Source organism: Gossypium hirsutum, chromosome D09 (assembly GCF_007990345.1).
Source record: "Gossypium hirsutum isolate 1008001.06 chromosome D09, Gossypium_hirsutum_v2.1, whole genome shotgun sequence".
Taxonomy (NCBI): Eukaryota; Viridiplantae; Streptophyta; class Magnoliopsida; order Malvales; family Malvaceae; genus Gossypium; species Gossypium hirsutum.
Window position 1 is genome coordinate 41,170,054 of NC_053445.1, and position 26,935 is coordinate 41,196,988.

Below are 26,935 nucleotides of genomic sequence, written 5' to 3' on the forward strand. Positions count from 1 at the left end.
ATAGAATAGATGTAACAATATTTGCCATTTTTAATTTGATATTCAATTAACTCGCACCACCATAAAAAAAAACTGTCATGATATTGTGAAAACGCAAAATGAGGAGAAAAAGTATAGTATCCTAGAATGGGCCATTATAGTCATAAACATCTATTCTAATTTTGGTGGATTGGGCTTCTATTTTGAATATATTCTCATCTACTTGTATTAGATGATAATGCGTTCAACGCTTATATCCTACATGGCCAACACCTAGGAGACCAATGGGATCATTAGGGAGTGGTGTGTTTAACGCGTAGAACGTATATGATGTTGGTATATGCACAAGGTTTAGAGGTATAAAGTAAGTATATGCCCTTAACACACAGGTGATGGAAACCACAATACATCTTGAGCATCAGACACAAATACATTCTGGTAAATGCTGATGATACCAATGACCTCTTGGCCGTAAATCTCCTCCCTCTGTTTCAGCTGATCAGAAAATAACAATAACTTTCATTGTCTATAACTCCGCCAAATTTTCAAAACTTCATTAACTATAATAACGATGAAGAATATGCTTAGCTTAAACCCTCAGGCATCCATCAACCAAATTGAACTTACTTGTCTTACTACAATCTTGTCCTTTTTTCTGCTTCAAATCAAAGTCGGCCATTCTGCAGCAGTTCCCATGCAAAGCCATTAGAGTAATGACTCAGTCCACTTCCACAAATGAAGTGCAGTCAATATCCTGAAGGGTAATTTTACCCATGTATAAATCATTTATGTGATCAGGACAGAGTGGCAGGCATTTTTTATTCAAAGTTTCATGAATAGCACCCATACCCTTGACCCACTGAGCTTCATCCAGGGGGTTCAAATTCAGATGATTTTGCAGTAACCTAACCCTATACATGGTTGTATCAATTCTACCACAGAAATGAGCAATACAAGAATGTGATGACTCGTCAGAAGCCAATCTGATCAAAGCCAAAGATATAGCTCCATCCACGGGTTTCGGGTCTGAAAGATTTTTATCACCCATCATCTTAACATCCCTCTCAGTTGGGAAGTAAATTTCTTCATATCCATTCGTATCTGAGACCTTCAAATCTTTACTGTAATGTTTAATTGCTTCAAGTTTGGTGGATTCATGCTTGTGTGCCAGTGTTAAAATACAAGAGAACCTAAGGTGATAAGAAACAATTGTTTTCACCATTCTGAAGTTGTGACAGCAGCAGAAGAAATCCAGCCATCTTCTGCCAACACCAGCATACCACTTAACAATATCAGCATCTTCTAATGCAAATAGTACGCTGATTGGCCTGGGACGACCCATATTATTCGTAAAACCAACCATTCTGACAGCCTTCCGAACAAGTTCTATGGGTGCAGAAACCTTCATACACAACTTGGTCAGATCATCTACTGTGCGCTCAGAATATTTCTGTTCCTCTTCTTCTCTTACCCTCTTTTCTTCTTCCTCCAATGCCATTCTAGCTTTGGTAGGTGCCAAATGCTTGTCTACTTGTTCTTGGAATTTGTCATAAGCATCAACAAGATCTTGTGGCAACTGATCTCTAACATGTCTTAAAGATAAAAAATCACCTCTAGAGAGCAGCTGATGCCAGTTCCATCGTTCTTCCAAGGACCCCATGAATTCTAGGACTACTTCATCAGCCCAAGTCCTAAAGATTTCTCTGACTTCACTCTCAATTTGATATTCATATCTAAAACCATTGTTACTCTGCTTCAACTTCTTAAAAACATGTCTTAATATTTTCAGACCTAACTTTTTCCTATTCCTCTCCCGAGCATTCCTCAATTCTAAAGCTTTAACTTCCTTCTGTCTATCATACTTCTTCCTCGCTCTAATTGCCTTCTCCGACATAGGGGGGTGCAAAACAGAAGGAGGAACAGCCTGCAGCTCCATCCCCAAAAACATAATCTTCTCTGATACAGCACTATGGATGGCTGTTTTAACTCTATCCACCTTCAAACCCAAATTTCGTTCCAAAAAATCCAAAACGTGGTCCTTCAACTCCCTTGCTAACATCTTTGACCCAGATGTAATTACCAATATCTCATCCAAATACCTAACAGCATAAAGTTTCACCGGCTTATAGAAAATATTAGAATTATTCAAATCAGGCTCGGTTAACTCAAATTTAAAGGTCTTTTTATTCATTCGAAGCCTCATTTCTTGAATTTCTCTATCAAAACCCCCAAAATAAACATTAATCAAAATCGAACACAAGGCGCTTTCTTGAGGAAGCCCTCTCCCTAAATAGCAACCACCAAATTCAACTCTAACCACATCACATTCAAGCAACTTCTTTATCACATCAATCAACATAGCATCTTTAATTTTCTCTCCAATAAACCAACACAACTTATCAACATTAAACTCATCAAACTTGCTAGAACAAAAGGAAACATTAAACCACCAACTTGGGTTTGTTACATTGTTCTTTAAGTACCTAATGGCAGTGTGTCTGCCCATTCCAACACGTCCACCATAAGAAAATGTCACAAACTTTTCATCATAAACAATTTCCAGGACCATCCTAATGGCTTCAATCAAGACCTTTAGTTTCAAATTTGGTAAAATCAAAGGCTCACCTGAAGGACTGGGCGGGTCCATTTTGACACAGCAAGAGGAAACATCGAACTTGTTCTGAGAAATTTCATGACCCATTTGATAAATGGAGAAGTGGTTGGAAACAGAGGTGGGAAGCGCCGTCGTTGTTGTTGTTGATGAATGGGGGGAGTTGGAGAGGTTTTGGCAGGCGGTGAGAAGAACAGAGGGTAAAGCGACGACGTTCTGGAGGAGATTGGAGAAAGTTCCATTAGAGTATTGGCTGAGAACTAAGGATTTGAGGTGGGAATCTGTCAAAGTATGGGAGGACAATGGTCTGAAGGGGATTGAGCAAGGATGGTTAAGTCCTGTGATTGTTTTGAGGGTCTTGAGCATTGAAAATAAAAAGATCGACAACAGATTGCACAAAACTTTCCCTACCCAGCCTTTGAATAAAAGAAAAAGACCCACTAGTGCCAAAATGCAAGGATCCACAATGCTCTTCCAAATTATTTTCTCAATCACTCCTGTTCCTGTATTAGGGTACAACTAAAAAAAAAATTCTAATTTAAGCATACATATTATATAATTTGATCATTTTGGTCACTCCATTCAAAGCTGATATGATGGTTAAAAAATCAGTATAATAATAAATTTAGCTCTCAACTTTTATATATTATATCAATTTAGTCATAATTTTTAAAAGTTAACTCTCAAAATTTTCAAATATTCTCTATTTGATCCTAATTCTAAAAAATCAAAGAAGTATATAGATATACATAAATATTTTCAAAATGATAATAAATATAAATATTTTATTTTTATTTAATATTAATATTAATTTAAAAATTAAATTTATTATTATATTTTTTGAAAATATTTATGTATATCTATATACTTCTTTGATTTTTTTTAGAATTAAGATCAAATTGAGAACATTTGAAAATTTTAAGAATTAATTTTTTAAAAAATTATGGCTAAATCGAAATAATATGCAAAAGTTGAGAGCTAAATTTATTATTATACTATTTTTTAATTATCATATCAGCTTGCCGTTTTGTGATTTTAACGGGAATGACCAAAATGACCGAATTATGTAAGGTGGATGTGCTTAAATTGAAAACTTTTATTTTGGGTGCCTAAAATAATAATTTTTTTAGTTGAGTGACTATCTATGTAGTTCATCCATCACTTTCGTCCCTTGACTATTTCTATTTAAAAAAATCAGACATGGTCGTTTAAGCCAATGAAATGTGAACACGTAGTGGGTCAAAGTGATAATTTCACTACAAGCATGTGAACACGTGGGAGTTTTCTTTTAGATAAACTATCAAAATCGTCACTTTTATTTACCTCAAATTATATTTTAGTCACTTATGTTTGAAATGTTACATTTTAGTCACTTACGTTAACGTATTGTAACATTTTAGTCATTGAACCGTTAGTTTTCATTAACGGTGTAATGGTAAAATGACGTGACAAGTTAAGTCATCATTTCAAACAAAAAATTTAAATTAAATTATACAATTAATCTCTATATTTTTTTTCTTTATTTTTCTTTCTCTTCTCCCTTTGTTTTCCTCCATTCTCTATCTCTTTTAACGTAGTCTTGTTTATGTTTTGCATTTGTTAAAACTAATCCCTAGACTTTTTTTTTTTTGAACAATTTAATTTATTTCTTATAAAAAGTGTAAGGACTAGTTTTAACAAAAGAAAAATATATAAAAAAAAAACAACATTAAAACAAATTTCAAATTGAATTGGGATAATAAAATAAGACTTGTGAACTCGATTATCTCGAAATTTTTTTACTCGATTCGACTCGATCAAATACTCACCCCTGGAAACAACCATACCGATTCAAGTTTTACTCGTCTAAGAAATAGCCATGTTCATCTTTTAATAACTTGCAAATTTATGGCGTAACTCATCACTAAAAATCTGATCTCACCTATTCCCTTTTTCTTTGTAAACTTTATTTTTGAAAAAGAGAAGCAATAATATTCAAACCAAAACAAATTCTCAATCATACATTTCATATTTCGATGGAAAAATATTAAATATTTTAATTAGATCGTTGAGGTCATATAGATAGAAAGGGGCCTGCTCATAGATACATACATACATACTATGAAAGAGGATTCAGTATACGTAAAAGAAGAAAACAAAAGACGAATACAACATAAAATTCAAAGACCATAACTGATGAAGAAATTAAGTAGAACCCAGGAAGTGAATAACATCTTGATGGCCAGACCACCTCCATGGATAAATCAACTGGAGTCAAACCACAACACCGCGGATTTAATGACCACCCACACTACTATATATTGATAGCTACACTAGAATCTTGCAGGTAAGTGTGAAATTCGAGAGAATTACGTGGAAATGAAGTGCAAAGCAAGAAGATAAATGAGACTAAGGAAGAATAGTTGTCAAGGATGATCTAACTAAATGGTCCAGAAAAGATGTGAATTCAACCAAGAAGCTACACAGCATTTAGAAGGAATGCCAAAAGTAGCCATGGATAGAGAGCAAAAACAAGCTGTACACGAATAGAAAGAAAGAAAGAACACATACTGCAGGCATATCATAAAAAAGTATATCAGCTTATGGTTCTTGCTCACGCTTCTTGTCATTGTCTGCAATAATCTTCCCACATAAAGCATCATTCTGAACCTTGAGTACCTTATTTTCAATTTTTAGCTTCGCATTCTCCTCCAAAAGCTGCGGTATGCGACTATTAAGATTGGCATCCTTCCTTAATATCGCATTTTCTTCCTTCAGTTTCTCATTTTCGAGCTTCAATGGATCAGACTACAATCAAAACCACTGAGTTAAAAAATCTATACCATCATATGTGAGCTCTAAAATGAGCAACCAAAGTTTTAGAATGACCACTTTTAGTAACAACGCTTATTGGCAAAACTCATAGGAAACCAGTAAAAAACTATTATGAAAGTCTGGGGTTAATAATACTAATATGATTTTGTTTAACACCTGCATGAGTGTAAAAAAGTAGTTACAACAAATTAAAAAGTGTAGAAGTGGCAAAATGTTGTGGGCAAACACAATATTGACAAACTGAGTTTAAAAAATTATACTAATTCATCTGCAAGAACAAGTTTGGTGTAATTCTTTTACCTTATATTTGATTAATTTGTAAGCTTGACACATATAATTGGAAATTATTATTTTGCTGGTCACCAACTCAGACTTTCTCAGTTTCTATGCATAAAGTAGTAGAAATGCCAAGTAACTAATGTGCTATTTGCAATTTATTCTTTTCTGTTGGATAACCTCATGCAAATGTTTTAGTGCGATCTTGTTTTGCTTACACCTTCAACTTCCTATTTTTCCATTTTCATGCTCTTGTATCGAACAAAGTCTAAAAACTTTACTACTTACACTATCTTGACAAATTTAGGACATAACAAAAAAGTTAGACTATGTGATTGATTGCTTCTAAAATACTATCAACTGAGCCAAGGTCAGATTTTGTTCAAGTAAGGTTGGGCCTCTAAGATACCATCACAAATTGATATAATCAAATTTAAAGTTAAACTAATGACCCCTGTTGCTTGGAATTCTTTGATTTTGCCCATGCACCAATGTTGACACAAGTATGGGATCCGTATGATTGGTATTCATTGCACACAGCAGCAGTAGCAGTAGAAACAGGCAGAGTTAAGGTTCAAAAACATGGATGCACAGTAATGAAATTCAGAACACAAAGGAATAAGAAAATGTTAAAAGTGGTTTCCCTCCAAATTAGTTAAATCTTGGATAGCCTGTAGTATTTACATTCAACTTGAATCTTTTCACCTACAACTAATCGGTTTAGCTTGATGTTCTGTTCTTATTACATTTTGTCCTAACAAAAAAAAAAGTTGCCGCAAAAGAAAGAAACAGAGGTACAAGCGGTTGCCAGAAATATGAAAATTCATAAACAAAAGAAATTAAGAGACCAGGCTTTTTGGGCTTAAAAACCATAAAATCTTTTTAATTGTTAAATAAATGAAATGTATAAGATCCTATGTTTCTTGGACATGGTTGGTGAGGGTTGGATATAGACATATCTCCTACAGAGGCAAGTTCAAATCATTACTAGTTTTCTTCAGTTATTTGGATGATAAAACTACCTCTCTATATTCGCCCGATATGTGTTGCACAAAGTACTTGATTAAGAATGAAAAGTTGTAGCAACCATACAAGCATTTAAAGCCAATTTCCTTTCTCACTATTATAACCAATTAGGAGTCTATCCATTATTTTCTTCAAGCAAAAAAGGAAGGAAAAACTACATGTATATGAAGAGAGAGACAAAAGAGACTTACTAGAAGCCCTGAAAGTGTTTCCAAAAGAATATTTTGCTTCTCATGGTCTTTCTTCAGCTGCAAAAGATCACTCCTCAACTGATCAATCTCTTTTGCTTGATCAGTCAAGGTTTGGTTCATGGAAGCATTAGCCGCTTTTAAGGATTGATTCTCTTTCTTTAGTGATTCGTTTTCTCCAGTAAGGGTCTCCAAATTTGATTTCATTTGCTCTTTGTGTAACTGTTTCCAGAGGAAAAAGACTTGTCACTCAAGACTCAGACTACCCATCAATTGGAACAAAATCTTTATGTACATTGGGAATTCTGCTCTTAAATCTTCCTTCATAATTTCCCACTAACATCTCTAAACTCTAATGCTTCTTCATTGACCCACTTTGGAAGGAAAACAAGTGCTTGTTTAGCAATGCTTCAAGCTATCAAAAAGCACTTTTTGATGGTCAAATCATTGCTAAAAAGATTTTAGTAGCCAAAGCTTTTCGACAAAATACTTTTTGAACCAAACCAAGAAGATGCACATTGATGCTTTTGCTGCTTGAAAATATGATTTTGAAAAGAAAAATACAAAAAAAACCTCATTTGTCTCGTCTATCTTCTAACATCATGTTTTAAAATTGACATTTTAACTTTTCATAGCAATAGTTAACAGCAATGCTAAAAGTTTAAATTTCCCAAACCATAATTTTTTAAAGCAACATTTTCCAAATGCACTTTTTTTTCAGACCAAATTTTTTACAACTGCAGCCGTAATGCTAAACTAAGCTACAATAAAGGTTGGACTAAAATGATAGATATATTACGCAAGATTTGATTTTGCAATGACAAAAGCTAAAACTCAAAGAAATCAACTAGAATATTTACGGGTTTGATTTAATTCACTTACTAATTACTATTTTTTCTTATTTTAAAACAACACTTTAAAATTCGCGAACAAGTCGTTAGACCTGCTTATTTTCACATAAATTAGGAGAAAATCAAAGTTAATTTTTCTTAACAAGAAGAGTAGTTTCTGTTGTAAATTCAGACAATCAAAGTTAAACTCCTAATTCATATTCTATTTTCAGAAAGAAATAGAAACACAGAATGAAAATTGGATGAAATATTGCATCCTGTTCCAAAGGCATATTCCACCGTATCCAAATTCATTCAAGAGAAATGAGATGAGAGTTGAGATAGTATTCTAACCTTAACTCTTCCTCGATATGCCTGATCGGTCATCCTTTTCCTCTGAGCTCGTTCAGCTTGAGATAAAGTAGAATGGCTTTTTCTCAAAACAGGAGCATTGGAAGTGTTTGGGGATTGAGAGGCTTGGACCGTGCTTCCATTAGTCTGGCTTAGGAAAATCTCATTGCTGATTCTAGATTGATTTTGTGCCAAGGACATTAAAGATCCTGGATCCCATTGCTGTAGCTGAAAGAAGGGGAAAACAAGTTTCCATCAAATCAAATTGAAATACAACTGCAACAAAAATTGATTAAAATTCTGCTATTAGTCTTGTACTTTCTGCAATCCATGTACTTTAATTTAGTCCTTTTAAGTTATTGTAGTTTCTCAAATTTTAAAATCTCAATCCGATAAGAGTTATATTCATTAACTTCCAAAATTTGATGCTACAAACATATTATTATTTATTACTCACTAAAAATCTAATAAATATATTAACAACTGTCATTTAAGGATTTAGAATGATCCAACATGATACAAGGCTAGGAATTGAATTTAACAAAATGGATTTAACTACTATTATTTAGGGCAAGATTAAAATTTAAAATTTTTAAAAATAATTGGTTCCCAATTTGAAAAGTACTAAAACTGATCAAATTAAATACAAAATTAAATCAACAACTTTCAGAGGGACTGATAGCAGAATTTAAACAAAAACTTCACCCAGAGCCACAAATCGCTGGGATAACTTGATGGGTTATCTGGCAAGTTGAAGATATTAAGTTTACAGATCTATGCTAAAAAAAAAGAGAGAGAGAAATCAAACAGAAAAAATAAGAATTTAATCTGTTATTTACCAAGTCAATGGCACAAGCTAAAACTTAAAAAGAAAAAGATTAAGACAAAAAAAAAAAAGAATCTTACATCTTCTTCATCATCGTCAGTCGAGTTGAAGCTCTTCCCGAGGGGGAAGTAATCCATCCAGACGTCCATGTATTGTATCGTTTTAGCAACAAAGAAATGGCAAATTGCTGCTACTCTATATCTCCATTTATAATGAGATTTTTGACGACGCGCGACACATGGAGAGAGAAAAGATATACTAAAGCGCGCGACACAGAGAAGACATATTAGAAAAAAGAAAGCGTAAAATGAATTATGCTTAATTTCTTTTTGTGACCGAGTTACCAAATGGTGATCTAATTGGGATTTTTTTTTCAAAAATGAGTATAATATTAGTTCTTAATTAGAGTAATCATGGGTTGCGCTATCCGGTCCGGTCCGATGGCTCGCCTAAAAAATGAAAGGGTTTGGGTAAAAAAAGAGGCCCGTACTATAGGTTTGAGTAAAAAAAAGAGGCTCATTTAGAAAACGGGCCGAGCCTCGAGTAAAATTTTTTTGGCCTGGGCCCAGCTCGGTCCAAATTATATATTAAATATATATTTTTTTATTTTTAATCAAATATATATTTTTTATTTTTAATCAAATATATATTATATATTAAATATATATTTAATATGGGCAGGGCCGGGCCAGGCTCGGGCTTAGTAATTTTCTTTCGAGCTGGGCTTGGACAAATTTTTAAACTCATATTTTAGGTTGGGCCGAGGCCAGGCCTAAAAAACAGGCCTAAAATTTTGTCTAGGCACAGCCTGGCCCATGATCACCTCTATTCTTAATGTTTTAACATTGTGTTAATTTTATCATGATTTGAAAAATAAATAACCTTTAACATCCAAAAAAATATTTTTTAAAATAAAAAATACATTAATATTTTAAATATATAATAAATATAAAATAGGGTAAAGTACACCAACAGTCACTCAACTTTCAAAAAATAACAAATTAGTCCTACTGACCATTCTCCGTTATAGACATAACAGAAAAGTGACCCGTCATTTAACCGGCTACGTTGGAGTCATTGGCTACCATTTAACCGGCCACGTTGGAGGGTTCACTATCATTTAAACAACCTTATTTAAGAACCCTAGTTGGGCAGTAGAAGAAGAAAAAGAGAAGCCAATTTCCTGATATGAAAGGCCATTCGATTATACCAAGAAGGTGCAAAAAAGAAAAAAATAGTACTAACTACTAACCATTAAAGATTGAAGAACAAAGAGGAGCATTTACATCACCAGTAAGGTCGTCATTTTATACACCAAAAGAATCTGCTAAACAAATGTAATAGAAGCCAAGACGCAGAAAAAGAGAACAAAAAAAATAGAGGCAACTAATTGAAACTCGGGAAAAAAAAAGAACTTACAGAGATGAGAGAAATCAAAAGAAAAGCTAAAGAAGTGATGAGCTATAAAAGCATAAAAAAAGAAGAGAAAGTAAAAAAGAAAGAGAGATGTTTAGGCCTTCTTCTCCTGTAATAACTAGGATTCGTCCACACGAAAACAAGGTCCCTACCTCTTCATCTCCACCCTTTTTTCAACTGATTGAAATGACTTAACCCAAAAACAGAGAGAGGAAATCTATACAAGCCCCAATTCCCAATAGAACCTAACCCTAGATTTAGAAATTGTTAAGAAAATCTATAAAATTAAGGTTAATTCACAGACGAAACATCGTTAAGGAAATCTATAAAATCATTAAAGAAATTTATAGATCGATTAGAAGCTCTTCTTCACTAGGTTAAGTGACAAGAAGTTGGAGGGGGTGAATAATTAGTGAGGAAGGAAAAGTTTGGATCTTTTATGGTTTTTCTTGTTTCAACATCTCCATTTCTTCACTTCTTGTTCTTCTTGTTCTCGTTTTTGTTCTTGTTCTTCTTTTTCTCTTCTTCTTTTACTGTTTTGTTTGGTTCTTAAATTGGGTTTCTACTGTGGCAAGCTAACTGGTCACTCTAGCTAGTTAATTGGCCATGTCACCTGTCTTGTTAGGCCTGTAACAGAAAATGTTAATGGATGATTGATTTGCTTATTTTTCAATAATGTTAGTGACAGATTTGTTATTTTTTGAAAGTTGAGTGACTGTTTTGTTGTTGAAGTCAAAGTTGAGCGACTGTTAGTGTACTTTACCCGTAAAAATATTTTAAAATTTTACATATTTCTCCACCGCTTCCCTACTGTTAGTACCATCGTTGACTCCACTCCATCTCCTTCAACATCCCACAGATTCCCCATTTTCCTTCAACATCCTCTCAGCATTTAATCGATATAAAATAACTAAATCTTTGGTACATGTCAAGGCTAAAACAATGTGTAACGTCTTTATGAACTAAGGATTGTGGAGAGTCTTTGCAATGTTTTTCGATTACTAGCTCACAACCTATAACTTACGCACACAATTAAAAATCCAAACATTGAGCTTTTCATAGCTCAACGGTAATCCAATACATTTTAAACTGCCAATGGATGTAATTAAAATTAAAAGCATTCTAATCACATAGAAATATATATTTATGCAATAATTCAACAAGTGAAAGTGACATTCAACAACAATTTTCAAAGAAACAATGCAATCATATATCAATCAATTTGCCCAAGTAACATTACGTGGAAAGTCATTCAGGCACCTGATTTTCTATTTGAACACCAAACGATCAATGGAGCGCAGAATCCTTATTAAACAATAGCAATATTGTGTGTTATATGTGACTTCATCAATAACCAACCGAACACCAATGCACAAAGTACAACAATAGCAATACTCTCGAACACACAAGGCAATTCGCATAATATAACAATGTGAGATCCTTATACTCCGAGGCATGCCAACTATATCCGAAAGATTTCAACAACTTTTACTAGACAATTATAATAAATTTCAAAGGAAATTTAATATCACAATCACTAAGCTAATAATTTAACTACAACATTAAATAATTTAAAATGTAGGGATCACAAACCATGATTCTAAGTGTTCGATGCTTAAAAACAATCAATCTTCGATAACCTTCGGTTTTCACAATTAGCCTCTTTTGCTTCAGTGTAAAAATAACACGTGAATTTATTAAAAAAATAGACCAATGAAAAAAAAACAAGCGTTATGTGTCCTTAAAACTAAATTCTAAGTTAACCTAATTTAACCAAATTTTAATTTATTTAAACTTAAATTAATCACGACTCCAACATAATTAACCCTAAAATTCAACTTAATCAAATTTTGATCTTAACTTCCATTAGTTTTAATATAATCTAAGTCCCAACTCAAATTTTTACCCCAAAGTAAAAATAATTCCATACTACTGGTTTAATCTAAACTGATAATCTTAGTTTACCTTACACAAATTAAACAAACTTAATTGACCTAAAATTAACCATACTTAACGCAATTAATCGAATTAGACTAATTTGATTTAAATTTTCAAGCTTACATTAGACTAATTTGAATTATGCTAAAGGTTTGTTTGGACATCACAAAATAATTGAATAAAAGTATAATTTAATTTTTTTATGTAATGTTTGGTAGTACAAATTGTAATTACACAATTTATATTTTTAAAAAATATTAATTACTATAAAAATTATTAGTATGATAAAAATAATTTCTAAACAAGTAACAAAAATTAAAATAAAATAATCATATATATTATGTTAGTCTAAACAAGTTGATTAAATGCTAAAGTTACATATTTTATGTAATTAAATTGGTTAATTTATGAGAGTGCACCACAAATTTTTCCATGTTTTTGTTGAATTTTGTGCAGGGGTGCAATTTGGGGCTAAATAGAAGAAAAAGGAAACAATTGGGCTAGATTGAAGAAAGGAGCAAAGAAGGAGGGCCAAAGTAGAATTTTTCCAAGATTAATTAGTTGAAATTTTTGTTGACTTAGTGGGAGATTATGTAGGGATTTTTAATATTTTATTCCTTAATTTTCTATACTAGTTGGCTCTTAATTTAGCAAAGCCACTAGTATAAATAGTGGACTACTTTGTTCATTTTATCATCAATTCATAAATCAAGCTCTCATCTTTGAAAGCAATCTTTTCTTCATTTCTCACGTAGCATTTTGTTGTTTTTAATTTCTTTTTCTTCAATTTATTAATTCCTAGTTAGCCACCAACTTAAGCCATTTGCAATTCCTTTTTCAAATTCCCTTTTCATTTCCAGTAGCTAACCATCCATTTCAATATATTACTCAATATATTACTAAATTCCCCATATTTAATCACGCCTCCCATCCTTTTCACCTATTTTACCTTATTTAATTCATCCAATTTCAATATGCCCCAAACCCTAGTTAACTAAATCCATTTTCAGCTTTGGGTCGGAGTTAGCCTCGTCAAAACCCGTGAGTTACGAACCTGAGCAATTTAACTCCTACATTCCAGTACTTATTATTTCTCCAGATTAAGAGTATGATTTTGTCAACTCACAAAGTCAGATCAACACTAAGTTAAAAAAGACGTCATTTGAGTTAGTGTGGTTAGACGTACAGTTGGAATTCCGAAAGGATCGATTGTCTGATTGGTTTTCCGTGAACACATTGGCGTGCCAAGTGGAGATTGTTGTTTAGTTCCGTCAAGGGAAGTAGTAACCGAATTTAAATGTCCCACGAGGTTGAGGGCATTGGTTCGAGCTAGGCTCTTCTAGAACGCAAAGCTGCTGAAGTTCTAAATCATGAACGTTTCGTTGGTTGTTCGATCGGTAAAGGTTAGTTATTGGACGTTCCATGACTAATTTACACAAGGAAGAGTTGGTATCTGAGGCGTCCTTGGTAGCTATAACTAGCTTATTGGAAAAGAGGAGTTCATCTAATTTCGAGGATCGATTCAAAGACGAGGAAAAACTTGTGCCTAAAGCTGAGCTTAGTTTAATTCATTTTTCTTCAGATTTATTTAACTGCTTTTTATTATTTTGTTTTCAGCTTTTACTTTTTACACAATTTATTTATTTATTTCAGGTTTCAAATTTTATCCCCCCGGACTTCTTGGGCACGACAACTGTCCCGACATAAATCTGGTCAAGAGAGCAACAATTTGCAGTAAACCCAGTCTCTGAGGGATCGACCCTACTCCCTAATCTGCTTAAATTGCAAATTAGGCGTAGGTTTATATTGGTGGAATCGACACCCATCACAAGTAGTTGATAATATGATTACTAATAAAAGTAACAAGAAAAATAAACATCATATGCAATTTTATCTAATTATTCTAGTGTATATTTGTTGGGTTACTCTCTTCAATATTTAACATATGGTCCTTATCATCATGTGTTGGCCATTGACTAACACCATGTTTGGTTGAGGGGAATGGAGTAGCATTCCCCTTTATTCATTGAATGGTAAACTATTCTTTTATTTGGTTGAACATAATAGTCATTTAACGGAATGATCATTACTTCGCTATTACTTGTCTTCCCGTAATAGTTATTCTTTGGTATCTCCAATGAATGGCTATTCCACGTAACATTGAATAAAAAAAATCCAGATTAGTCCTTTAAAACTTAGACTTAAAAAATATAAAAATAAAACATTTGAAATATTTTAATATAATTTAATAATATTTTTATTAAATAAAAATATTATTAAATTATTTATTTTTATTTTTATTAAATTATATTTAATAATTATATTAAAACATGATTAAATTATTTATTATTAAATTATTTTTAGTAATAATCCTATTAAAATTTAATAACAAAAACAATAATCAATGAATGTTGACTGGTAACGACTGGTAGCATGAATGTCGACTGGAAGCATGAGAAAATGCTCCAAGATTTTGGCGATTTTCTTTCTTGTTTCGATTTTGCTTTTTCTGTCCGTCTTTGCTCGTTTTAAAAGAATAATTGGACGGTAAGTGCAGTGTTTTATCCGCCCCTATTTTGTGGGGTTTTCAAAAACTTCAAATGAGGGTTTTTCGGGACAAGTACGGTGCTATTATGCGGAAAGTGAAGAAGTGAACACCTTGCTCTGGGGTGAAAAAGGGAATAGTGGTATTCTTGATCGGTGATTTCTGTCGTTTCTCTGTACATGTTCTCTTTTCTTGCATGTTTTTACGTTTCTTACATGAATCCGTTGTATTTTGCATGTTTTCTTGACCTTGTGCTTTGACTTTTCTTATGTTTCTATTTATTGCATGCATACGTCTTTTCGGTTTTCTTTAATCTTCTTTTATTACATAGAGTTTACTCATCAAATTTTCTCATGTTTCTGTGTTTCTATTGTACGTAGTTTTTTCGTAGGGTTTTGTCAGTTCTCCTTTTTTATTTTATTTTCCTTCTTTTCTTTTTCTCTTTGGCTGGTTAAACGGTTTTAATGTTTTACTTTTCATAAGTTTTCTTATCATTAAGAGCTACTTGCATTTTTTTTGAGATTTTCTATTCCGAGGGGCTACAACGCATATGGTTTTTTTCTCTCGATTTTGATTTTTTTTCTAGATCTTTTATGTTTAGCTGCTCCTGGTTTTTTAAGGTTTCTTGCCCAATTTCTTTAGTCTTGTGGGACGGTCTCGTTTAACGCTTTTTAAGTTTTTTTTAAGGACTGGCGATCTTGCTAGTTTTGCATTCTTTTATCTGCTAATTGCTTGTACTTTTTAGGAGTTGTTTTTTATTTGTGTTCCTTGTGGTTTCCCTCTAGCCTTAGGTTTCTTTGGGTAAAGTGGGTCTATTTTTCTCTTGGCGGTGGTGTTTTTTGCTACTCGATTCTCTGGCTTCACGCATGGCTGAGAATATCAATAATTTGCTGGAAAGGCTAAATTTCACTAAAGAAGAATCAAAACGGGTGATCAATACGAATAGGAATCTACCAAATATATGGGGTCACAAGGCGTGGGTAGTGGGAAAGATTATGTCTGGGGAAAACATCAATAAAGAAGCCATGTATCATGTTCTAAAATCATTATGGTTTACCAAGGAAGCAGTCAAATTTGTGGCTTTAAATGAAGGGGTAATACTTGTGAAATTCGGGAATATTAATGACAGAACAAGAATCTTAAACCCGACTCTATGGCTTTTTGATCAATTCATGTTTGTGATGCTACCGTTTGTTAAAGGTCGAGATGGATGACTATGTATTTAATATTACTCCATTTTGGATTAAGATTTACAATATCCTCTTTGAGTAAATGGATAGACAGGTTGTGGCAATTGACTGGCGGGATATAGATGGAGGTTAGACTAAATACATAAGGATTAGGGTTAAAATTGATGTTTTAAGGCCCTTTCGACGAGTTGTTCACTTGGTTGGAAATGAGGGGACCGAGACTGTATGTGCCATCAAGTATGAAAGGCTTCCCATTTTCTACTACATATGCGGTCTCATTGGACATACTACATAGAAATGTATTAAAAGAGAGGAACATCTCGAAACGAGTAACCTAAGTTTTCAATATGGTAGCTAGCTAAGAGCTCAACTAGGAAGGTTAACTCACAATAGAAGTAACTAGCGAAACAAGATTGAAATCTTAGAGAACAAATAAACTCAAATGAAGAGAGTAATGGAAACAAAGTTGGGAACGAGGTTAAAAATAATATAACGATTCTAAAGGGAAAAGAAAAAGTCAGAGTTGGGGAAGATGATTCAGAATCTTGCTCTCATATGGAAAAATGTCCAATACGATCAGCACGTGATGGAGGAGGCGAAATGAAGTGTAAACGAAAAACAACAAAAGGGAGTAATAGGGAAAACAATAATGAGAGTTCTAATAGAATATTTCAAAGGAAATTAATTGGTAGTATTTCACCATGTAAGACGGTGGTTGATGACCAGCCCCGCCAAGAGTAATGAAGTTTTTTGGTTGGAACTATCGTGGACTTGGGAACCCTGTGGCAGTTTGAGAACTCAAGCAACTCCTTATTGCAAATAACCTTAATGTTGTCTTTTTATAGGAAACAAAATTACATTCTATGAACTTTTCCCGTGTGCGTAATATTTGTAGGATGCCAGGTTGCTTGGCTATGAATTCGAAAGGTTAGCATGGAGGTTTGGCGTTGATGTGGAAGGAAGGTGTTGATGTGGCTATACAAAATTACTCCAGTCACCATATTAATTCTCTTGTTAAAATAGAAGGGCATAACAGATTTAGGTTCATAGGGTTTTATGGTCATGCTGATCTGAACTTAAGAAATCACTCTTAGGATATCTTTAGCATGGTGGAAAGCTCGGTTAGGAAGGATTGGATCATAACTGGTGTATTAGTCTGGTTTAGACCTTAGTCAGACAGTGGTTTTGGAACCACAAATCCGAGTCAGAAAAATATTTTAATATTATTTTTCGTGCTTATAGTATGTGAATTGACGTGTGTAGAATTTTCGTGAATTAATTTTATCGTTTGAGTGTCGATTTATGAAAAAGGGCTTAATTACAGAAAATGCAAAAGTTGGGTGCCATTTGTTAAAGTGTTAAATTGTTGATGTTTTTATAGCATGAGGTATTTATGATGCAATTACACCATTTAATTCATGCATGGACACTTTTGGACATGAGTTAGTGGAAATAGAATAAAATTTTAAAGGTTAAAAATGGAAATGAATAATTTCATGATAATTAAATAAAACAAAAGCATGCAAATGGCCATTATCATCTTTGTTCTTGCCGAAAATACAAGAAAAAGAAAAGAGAAAAAGAGTTCTAGGGTTCGGCACTTACATTGGCTAATTAGGTATGTGTTTTTTATTTATTTTCAATAATTTTTATATTTTTGTGATTGTTGATTAGCATTCTATCTAGCCCATGCCTCAATTTCGAAATTTGATTATGATTTTGAGTTATGTCATTGATGCTTTTGTAAATTTTGTGATGTTAATTGATGAATTACTAAAGATAGGTGTTGGATTAATATGTTTTATCTTTGGAATTTTGATGAATTTGTATAATTTGGGCTAAATTATGAAAATAAAATTTTGAGGGACTAAAATATAAAATAAATGAAATGCATGGACTTGTATAAGTATGAGGAAGATTCGGCCTAAGCATGGTGTGTGCAAATTTTGCATGTTTTGTGTTTTGTGCAATTTAGACTAAATTGTAAAAAGTGTGAAATGTCAAGGGCAAGAGTGAAATTTATTTATTTATGCATTTTTGAACAGAATTGAATGAAATTATGTTTGAATAAGTTTAATCTGAATATGTTTAGATCAAGAATTAAAGAAATCGGACCTGGATCGGGAGAAAACAAAAGTCATTGATTAATCATTCCGTTCCGGTTTATCGCTGTCCGAGGTAAGTTTATAAGCAAATAGATGTTATAAGTTATAAATAAGTATTAATTTTATATGCTGAAATGAAATTATGAAAAAATATATATATGTAGCCAAATGTGTTTAAGTTCGGGAAGCAGAAATAGACGTGGATGTGATTTATCGATATTTAGCACTGAGTGTGCGAGTATGGGATAGCTATGTCTATACGAATGGCACTAAGTGTGTGAAACTAAAATGACAATGGTGAATAACGAGTACTAAGTGTGCGAAACTAAAACGACAATGTTGAATAACGGGCACTAAGTGTATGCTACCGAGATCAATTTGATTAAATGAGAGAGAGCACTAATTGTGTAACTTCATTATGGCCTCGATAAATTATTTAGCACCAATTTATGCGGATCCGATGAATGATAAATGTGACATATAAGTACATGATAGTACAAATATTTAAGAGTTAAATAATATATGATATCAAGGTAAGTTGATTATTTCAATTGTGATACAAATTATATGATGCAAATGAAAGTATGTGTGTGTGAAAAGCCTATATTAGGCCAAAGGGTAAGTGTATGTGAAATCATAATTATGTTTTATAGGCTTTTATATATGAATGAATACATTTGGTAAAGAATGTGTTTATGACTTAAAGGTGAAAAATAACTATAATATTATTTACGTGTGAATTCGGTCAATGAAATTTGATTCATAGTTATACGTTGGATATTTACATTTTGCAAGCTCGACAATATATATATATGAATATGAATTGAATAATTCGGTTATGTGATATTGAATTACTAAACTTTTATTGCTTACCATGCATATGTGTTTGCCTCGGTTTTATATTGGAAGCTAATTATGGGCTCGGGGATCGTCAGTGAAATCAGCCACACTATCATCCGTTATCGATATCTATAAAAGTTAAACTTAAACCTATGGCATGTATAGACGATACCACCTTTTTGAATATATTTTGAATGATGTATATATATAATAAGCCATGCGAAAATGGCTTGTTTATTTTGATATGTATAGTTTCATGCTTTGATCAAATATTATGGTTGGTGATTTGGCTATGTTTCGTAAATGGTTGTGATAGATAAGTAAAGTTGATTGATATGATATGATATTGTGTGAGCTAAGTTTAAGATCATGGGTGGATATATCTTTACATTTGATAATTGAGATTGAATGTGGATTATCACTTGATATGCGAAAGTTATATGATGATTTGCCATGAATATAAGGTAGTTGAAATTGGTAATTTGCATAATGAGTCTTGTTTATGTGTTGGGTCTTATAGATGACATTTGACATTGAGGATAAATAGTATTAGCATATATATATACAGGATCGGCTTTGGTATGTTAAGCATGAAAATGTTGAGTATTGATGAATTTGACATTGGTTAAAGCATAATTGCATTCGGCTAAAGCTTGAGAAATTGACCATATGAATAGTAACTTTAATTATTTGATGAATAAATAGTTGTATGCAATTTTGATAAATGGTTTTGAGTATTTGATTAATAATGAGGGAATATATTATGAAGGTATACAAATGCTTATGCCATATTCGGCCCAATGTATATAATTGTTTGTATTTATAAGATTTTGTATATGTGCATATGTTAAAACATAATGGTTACATGTAAAATAGGCAAATTTTACACGCAGTGTTTGAATTATTTTAATAAAATAATAATAATATAATGATATTCTGGATATTTTTATTTATGAGCTATGTGATTACAAATATGTTTGATGTATGATATGAAATGACTCGTTATAAGTTTATATTACCTTTTTTATTTAAGCCTTGGTTGGTTTAGTAGTTTGAACATGTGTATATCTATGATTGTTACAAGTGGCGACTTTAATGCTATCATAAACAATGCTGAAAAAGATGGGGGTAGAAGGAAATCCAGAGTGACAATTGACGAGTTTAGAGAAGTGATGGAAGAGTTGGCTCTTGTTGACATCAAACTAATAAAGGCTAGTTTATGTGGGTTAATAATCGAGAAGGTGTTAATATGATAAAAGAGAGGTTGGATAGATTTTTAATCTCTGCTAATGTTGTTGATAATCTCCATTTTCTTGCGACAAATGTGGTGAGACAAGCAAACTCTGATCACGATGCTATATTGTTGGACATTATGGGTCGAAAGCCAAGAGAAGACGTTAAAGACTCGAGACTGTTTTTTAAATTTGATGCGTGCTAGGGGAAAGAGAAAGAAGCCAAGGATATTATTAAGTAAGCTTGGAGCAATACTAAGACTAACATCATCGAGAAATTTGACAGGAAACGTGAGGTGCTTGGCCTTTGGCAATATCGACGGTATAGAAGAATGAAAAATCGTATTCGTCAGCTGGTTGCTTGGATCAACAAGCTCATTTGATGGTCATTATATGGAGTTTAATGCTGATATGTTGAAAATGTCTCGTTTCAAGCTAGGGCATCTTTATGCTAAAGAGGAAAGCTACTGGGCTCAAATATTGCGCATTCAATGGCTTAAAGAGGATGATAGAAATACATGTTTTTTCCATGTTCGGGCCACTAGCAGGTTAAAGAAAAATAAAATTGAAGGGTTGAAGGATTCAAATGGTAATTGGGTGAGTGATACAAATAACATTTGTAGGGTTGCTTGGAACTATTTTCACAATCTTTTTAAATCCGAGACTTCCAATCATGATAATTACTTGAATTACATTCAAAGGAGTGTCACTCAAAATGTTAACAACATGCTGGCTGGGCAAATTATGGATGACGAGATCCTTGAAGCCTTCAGTCAAATGGACCCCTGTAAAGCTCCTAGTATTAATAGGCTTCAGGTACTTTTTTTAAAGAAAATTGGGATGTGGTGGATAAAGACATTCTTACTCTTTGTCGTGATATTTTACATAGTAATAAGGACATTTCAAGTCTTAATGATACGATGATCGTCCTCATTCCTAAGATAAAGGACACGAATGATATGACTAACTTTCGACCTATTAGCTTGTAGAGGTTAATTTACAAAATTATTTCTAAGGTTTTAGCAAATCGATTAAAGGTGGTTGTTTTCTTTTTTTTAATAATGTTTTTTATATTTATTGTATTTTTTAAAATTATTAATGTATTCTTCTAATTTTCTTTTTATGTTTTAGAATTAAGGTTAAATTGAGGCAATATGTAAATATTGAGGATTAATTTTAAAAAAGTGCAGCTAAACTGACCTAACATATAAGTATTAAAGTTAAATTTATTATTATATCAAATTAATAAAAGAATGGATGGGATTTAATAAAATTATAAAAAAGTGTCAAAACGCAATTAATTAAATAATATTTTGTAATTTATTATAGCTGATTGCATGTAATTTATTTTTAAAAAAAATGGAAAAGATGTCCTGCGTCTCATCATTAAGGGGTAATGAAAGTTGGGAGGATACATTGTACAGAAAAACAACAGCTAGGGATCGCGCGATATAGTTTAAAGTTGAACACAATATTGATGATGTCAATCCACGCACTTTGTCCATACAACGGGACTGAGTTCAACGACTCACAAACAATAATTTAGATTCCAATCAACCTACTTATCCCCATCCAATCACAATTTCTACCCATTAGGTCTAAATTAAAAAGCTGCAAAAGTTTTTGTATGGTAAACCGTGGTTCAGGGATTTATCCTAAAGTGAACTAACGGCACAGGCAAAATCAAACCGAAAAGGACGGCCATGATGGCGCGACTATTTCTTAATACTCACGCTACCTAAATTTATATATATCGCTTTTTGTCCACTCGCATTGGTGGTTAACAACCCACCAATGAATCCTTGAAGAAAGCATACAAGTTTAGCTCTATTGATTTTGTGAATGGGTTTTGATTTCATAGCCTCCGTATATATACTAATTTCCTCATATTATATAAAATTAAAATTTATTAAAATTTTTCTTTATTTTTATTTTTCTATATGCATTTAAATTTGAATTATTTAAAATCTGTAACTTATAATAAAATAATTTTAAAACTTATATTACTTTATTTCTAACTTAATTTTTAACATAAATATATATTTTCAGTTAGATATTAAACAAATTATGATATTTATATAATAATAATTTTACAATTTTAATTATAAAAGTTTCAATTATATTTTATTATCAATTATTTATTTTTATGTTTTACTTTATTTATTATTTTATGCATAATATTTTTCACTTATATTATATATATTATTTAGGAAAAAGTCACTAAACCAATTAAACTTTTAATTTTTTTTTGTCACCAAATGTTAACAACCATTTGAAATTTGACAAAAGTGTTGATGTGAATTGATCTAATAACAATTTTAACTCTCTAATGTTTGCGCATTCTATAAATTTGATCCTAAATATAAAAATAATTCTGATATATATAAATTTATTATAAAATATTATCTCTTTATTCACCTTTTTTGGCATTTAACATATAATGTTGATGGTGCATCTCAATTAGACTAAATCATTATAAGCATTGAATTAAATAATTAATTAACTGTATGTTAGGTAATTTTTTTATTATTTTAGATAAATAAAGCCAAAATTTGTAGACTTCTTGTTTATTTGGTTTAAAATCTTGTTTCTCATCTTGATTTATTACAATTTTATTTGGTATATACAAACTAATTTTGTAGTATTATTTACGTAATTTATAAATAAAAATTATGAATTTATATTTTAACTTTATTTAAAATTGATTTATTCTTGATTATAAAACAACATTGTTTTTAAGTAAAAACTATTTTTTAATTAATAGAATAGTGTTTTTATTTGCATCATAAATGCAGTTGCAAATGCAAAACGAGAGAAAGAATTGCTGAAAATCAGAGGGAAAATTTTGATTTGTCATTCTCCCATTGAAAATGAATAAGAACAACATAGAATTACAGTTTCATATAATCTCTTCTTGCAAAACGGAATGGTGAAAAAGATAAACTAACACTATTCATATCCCTTCTGGACAAGTCAAATTCTGTTTGGATGCAAATACAATGGGCTACTAAATAGTTTGTAGCACAAATTTTCACTTTCATTTTTGCTTAATCCAATCTATTCTATCCATTTTGAGCCCAAAGCCTAAAGGATAGATAGACGTCTCCTTTATTTATGGGATAATATAATTTTTGGTCCTCAACTTAGTAATTAGGTTCGTTTTGGTATTTATACCTTTTTAGTCTACTTTGTTGCTTGAACTTGACAACTAGGTTTATTTGGTCCCTAAACTTGAAAAATAATTTTTTTTGATGATGTAGCACTTTGAGGTTTTACTACATTATCACTTGAAAAATAAATAAAGTTATATACATTTTTAGATGGTGATGTGATCGATACAATCTTAAAGTGTTACGTCCAATGTTTTTAATAACTGGATTGATAGTTGAAACGGTCAAAACACCGGTTCCTGATAATCAATTTGATTGGTTCAACCCTTTTGTTTGGATTGTTATACTGATTGATTCTTGGTCCAGTCAGGCTGATAGAATAATCTGATTCTATTTCAATAACACTAGTCACATTATCAGATCTTGATAAAATTCAAGTTTAAGGATAAAAATGGATCTAATTGTCAAATTCAGGTACCAAAGTAAATAAAAAATTACGAGTACCAAAATAAACATAATTACCAAGTTCAAGGTTAAAAGTTATATTATCCCAATTTATGTTTTAAATAGTCCAACAACTTTTTCACCTAAAAACTTGTGCGCAAAGCATAATTTTGCACAATTGTACTCTGGTGGATATTATGTGCCAACATTTCTCACGCTAATAGTACCAACGATGCAACTGTTTAATCAGCTAGACAGTTCACTTCCTTATATCAAACAACGATGGATAACACAGAATTCAGAATAGACTACGTAAATCTTCGGACCAATCATAAAGTGTTATATCTCAAGTTGAATTTATGATGGGTTGAGTTGAAATTGTGATTGCCTAAAATGATGAGATTTGTAATAATTACAATTATAGTTCTGGTTTAAAACTACTATCAAGTAGTCTCAAGTTCATTGCTCTACTATTTTAGTGTGTTTTGATTATCGACTTACATCACCTCATATCGACTGGTATAAAATTTTAATATTCTTATTTTAATTAATTTTTTATAATTATATTGAAAATCATTTAATTAAGCTATTAAACTTAATTGATAATTTTAAAATTTATATTTGCATGTAAATAATTGAAGTATTTTTGAATGTATAAAGAATATATAAGAAAATATTTTAAAACATCAAAAAATCTAAAATGATACACTTAAATACACTCGCACCAATTCACACCAATACTAGAACAAAAATATATGTCCACCAGTGTGATATTCACTACGTTATAATCATGTCATACGTTGTTGTAATATACATAACAGTGCACAAGTGGATTGGTAACCAAAATATATTCAAACATCAAATAATAATAAATTTGAACAAAATCAATCCATCATTGGTTTGAACTAAAACTAAATGGACGGAAAACTTACATGGTTTTACATTGAGTGGGGCTCAAACATTAAACTTCAAGAATTTCATGCGATGTTTTATATAGTTTTATACAATGTTGTTTTATATAGTTTTATATAAAATGTTGTCTTTCTTATATTTAATTTATATAGTTTTATACAATGTTGTTTGAACTGGATTGACGGACCAATTGGCCCAAAAATCGATATAGACCAATTGAATTAGAACAAAATTAATTGAATCAGGCAGTTGAATCGATTGAACATGATTTTCTTAAAATTTTTAATAAAATCTTAATCAAATCAACGAACCGATAGCTTGATTAGTTCGACCACTTATCCGATTTAAAAAAACATGGGTTTTATGTTGTAACCAATTCACGTAATAGTTAAGCAATATAATGGGTTGAGATGATTAATTGTGATGATTCAATTAATAAATGGTGCAAAGAATCATTAAACAAGAAAGTATTAGGATAATACTTTACGAAGTGATGGCTCGTAATTGAAAGATGAAATATTTATATAAGAAAATGGGCTTGAAGTAAGCCTAGACTCTCATAATATAATTATCCCTTTAATACAACCCAATTTAGTTAACTACCTCATTATTGAATGTATTTGTCCCTTTTTTAAACAAGCCTCTCATCAATCTTTAAATAATAGAATAATATGCTTTAATGTTTTCGAACCCATGTTCTCGTGTCGATGCCGATTACGATTAAGTTAAGACTCTAAATACAAATGATAAATCAAAAGAATTGAGGCATTGTGATGCTCCACTAATACATATGTTGGTTATTGAATTTTATTATAAGTTTGAGTTCATTAATTAATTAATACAATGTTATAATGTTGAGTGAGGAATAAGGACAATTAAGGTTTTATGATGATCACTATTCAACACTTTCCCATCACTTGCTTTCTTCTCCTTTATTTTTATTCACATGCCATGAATTCCAATTTCCCTACTACTTTTATATTAAAAATAAAATAAAATTCCAGCAAAAGCGCACTAGCTGGTAATAAGAAAATGTGTTTTTTTTTCTCTCTACCCGTCTTATATATTAATATGCACCATACGACACGTGGACAACATTTTTCTTCAGATCAATCAATCTAAACCGTCGGATTAATTGACTTCAATTCAGGCACATCTTAAAATAGATTTAAAAAAAAAAAGAAGAAAAAAAACCAAGACAAATTTTCATTTCTGTATTTCCTCAAATCAAGTGCATCTCTTATCACATGATTGTCAAGCACAAACGGATAAAAACCCATAATCATATGATCATCGCTGCAGCTCCATCATTCTGGAGAAGTCCTCGAAGCAGACAAATCCATCTTCGTTCTTATCGACACTCGCTATCATGCGCCGACAATCCTCTAACGTGCACCGCTCATCCCCTATTTTGTCCTTAAAAAACGCCATCAACTCCTCCGCCGTGATCTTCCCGTCATGATCCGTGTCAAATATATCAAAAGTCTCCCTCAGTTCCGGTTCGCAGGCGGGTTCGTCGCAAGCCGGTCCAACCACCTGGTTCATCAACGTTTCCAGGTTGATGTAGCCGTCGCCGTCACCGTCCACTTCGCTCAACATCAAGGAAACCTCGTCCCGGCTGGGCGGCTGCCTTGCGACCTTGCCAAGCAAAGCCTCGAGCTCGCTTCTTGATATAACCCCGTCGTTATCTTTGTCTAACATTTTAAACGCCTGACAAAGTTCTAGATAAAAATTAGCGGGAAAATCGGACCAGTCACCTGATGTTTGGGGCAAAACACTGGTGGGCGTTACGAAGCCAGCGGTAGCCGCGGAAGGGTACTGATGTCCTTTGAGGGTGGAAGAGACGGATTCGGAGGAGGAAGAGGAGGAAACGGCGGAACCGGAACTATAGGAGGAGGGGTCGAACTTGGAGACGATGGATCTATCTTTTTTATTAGATCGAAAGAGACGCTTGGGGCTGAGCCTATTAATGAGATTCATGATGGTTTAGGAGAAAAAGAAAGAAAGAGGTGAAACAAAGGAGGTGGGTGGAAGGGAAGCGAGAAGGGAGAAAGAAATTGAGGAGAAAGAGGGGAAGATGTGGGGGTGCTTAAATGCTTGGAGAAGTGCTGTGCTGAGCTTCTCCATTGCAGCTTCCAGGAAGTTTCGTGTGATGAGAAATTTTATGAACATTGATATATTTTTATTAATACGACTTTTCCTTCCTTTCACTGTTGGTTGAGTCAGAATTTTTTAATTGCACCCGACCCAACATTCAATGTTTTATTTATTTATTCTAATTTTCCTACTTACAGAATTTTTG

The 26,935-nt window shown here is 32.2% G+C and overlaps 3 protein-coding genes and 1 long non-coding RNA gene across 5 annotated transcripts; 1 reads left to right on the forward strand and 3 right to left on the reverse strand.

The window, feature by feature from the left end:
• Nucleotides 1-339: 339 nt before the first annotated feature.
• Nucleotides 340-3,052, reverse strand: LOC107892540 (nuclear intron maturase 3, mitochondrial). The gene has a single exon (XM_016817610.2). The coding sequence runs from the start codon at nucleotides 2,954-2,956 to the stop codon at nucleotides 698-700; it is 2,259 nt and encodes a 752-aa protein (XP_016673099.2). The 5' UTR covers nucleotides 2,957-3,052; the 3' UTR covers nucleotides 340-697.
• A 1,548-nt stretch (nucleotides 3,053-4,600) lies between these two features.
• On the reverse strand, nucleotides 4,601-9,248 carry LOC107891350 (uncharacterized). Of its 2 annotated transcripts, XM_016816112.2 has the most exons (5): nucleotides 8,982-9,248; nucleotides 8,079-8,303; nucleotides 6,898-7,116; nucleotides 5,141-5,377; nucleotides 4,601-4,837 (listed from the first exon to the last, which is right to left on the reverse strand). In XM_016816112.2, the coding sequence occupies exons 1-4, from the start codon at nucleotides 9,048-9,050 to the stop codon at nucleotides 5,171-5,173; spliced, it is 720 nt and encodes a 239-aa protein (XP_016671601.1). In that variant the 5' UTR covers nucleotides 9,051-9,248; the 3' UTR covers nucleotides 4,601-4,837; nucleotides 5,141-5,170. The 2 variants fall into 2 exon arrangements, with proteins under 2 accessions (XP_016671601.1, XP_016671600.1); XM_016816111.2 differs by having other exon boundaries at nucleotides 4,601-5,377.
• Nucleotides 9,249-17,537: 8,289 nt separating this feature from the next.
• Nucleotides 17,538-19,305, forward strand: LOC107892893 (uncharacterized). The gene is made up of 3 exons (XR_001682659.1): nucleotides 17,538-17,608; nucleotides 18,083-18,168; nucleotides 19,005-19,305. It is a non-coding gene; the product is annotated as an uncharacterized lncRNA (long non-coding RNA).
• A 6,518-nt stretch (nucleotides 19,306-25,823) lies between these two features.
• LOC107891349 (probable calcium-binding protein CML35) lies at nucleotides 25,824-26,935 on the reverse strand. The gene has a single exon (XM_016816110.2). It carries the CDS (start codon nucleotides 26,611-26,613, stop codon nucleotides 25,924-25,926), a length of 690 nt encoding a protein of 229 aa, XP_016671599.1. The 5' UTR covers nucleotides 26,614-26,935; the 3' UTR covers nucleotides 25,824-25,923.

Excerpts from the sequence above, each read along its gene's own strand:
- LOC107891349 (XM_016816110.2), bottom strand. The coding sequence starts at position 26,613 with ATGAATCTCATTAATAGGCTCAGCCCCAAGCGTCTCTTTCGATCTAAT.
- LOC107891350 (XM_016816112.2), bottom strand. The coding sequence starts at position 9,050 with ATGGACGTCTGGATGGATTACTTCCCCCTCGGGAAGAGCTTCAACTCG. Across the intron at positions 8,304-8,981 it reads CTGACGATGATGAAGAAGAT|CTACAGCAATGGGATCCAGG; the intron begins GTAAGATTCTTT and ends CCCTTCTTTCAG. Across the intron at positions 5,378-6,897 it reads AAACACTTTCAGGGCTTCTA|TCTGATCCATTGAAGCTCGA; the intron begins GTAAGTCTCTTT and ends TTTTGATTGTAG.
- LOC107892540 (XM_016817610.2), bottom strand. The coding sequence starts at position 2,956 with ATGCTCAAGACCCTCAAAACAATCACAGGACTTAACCATCCTTGCTCA.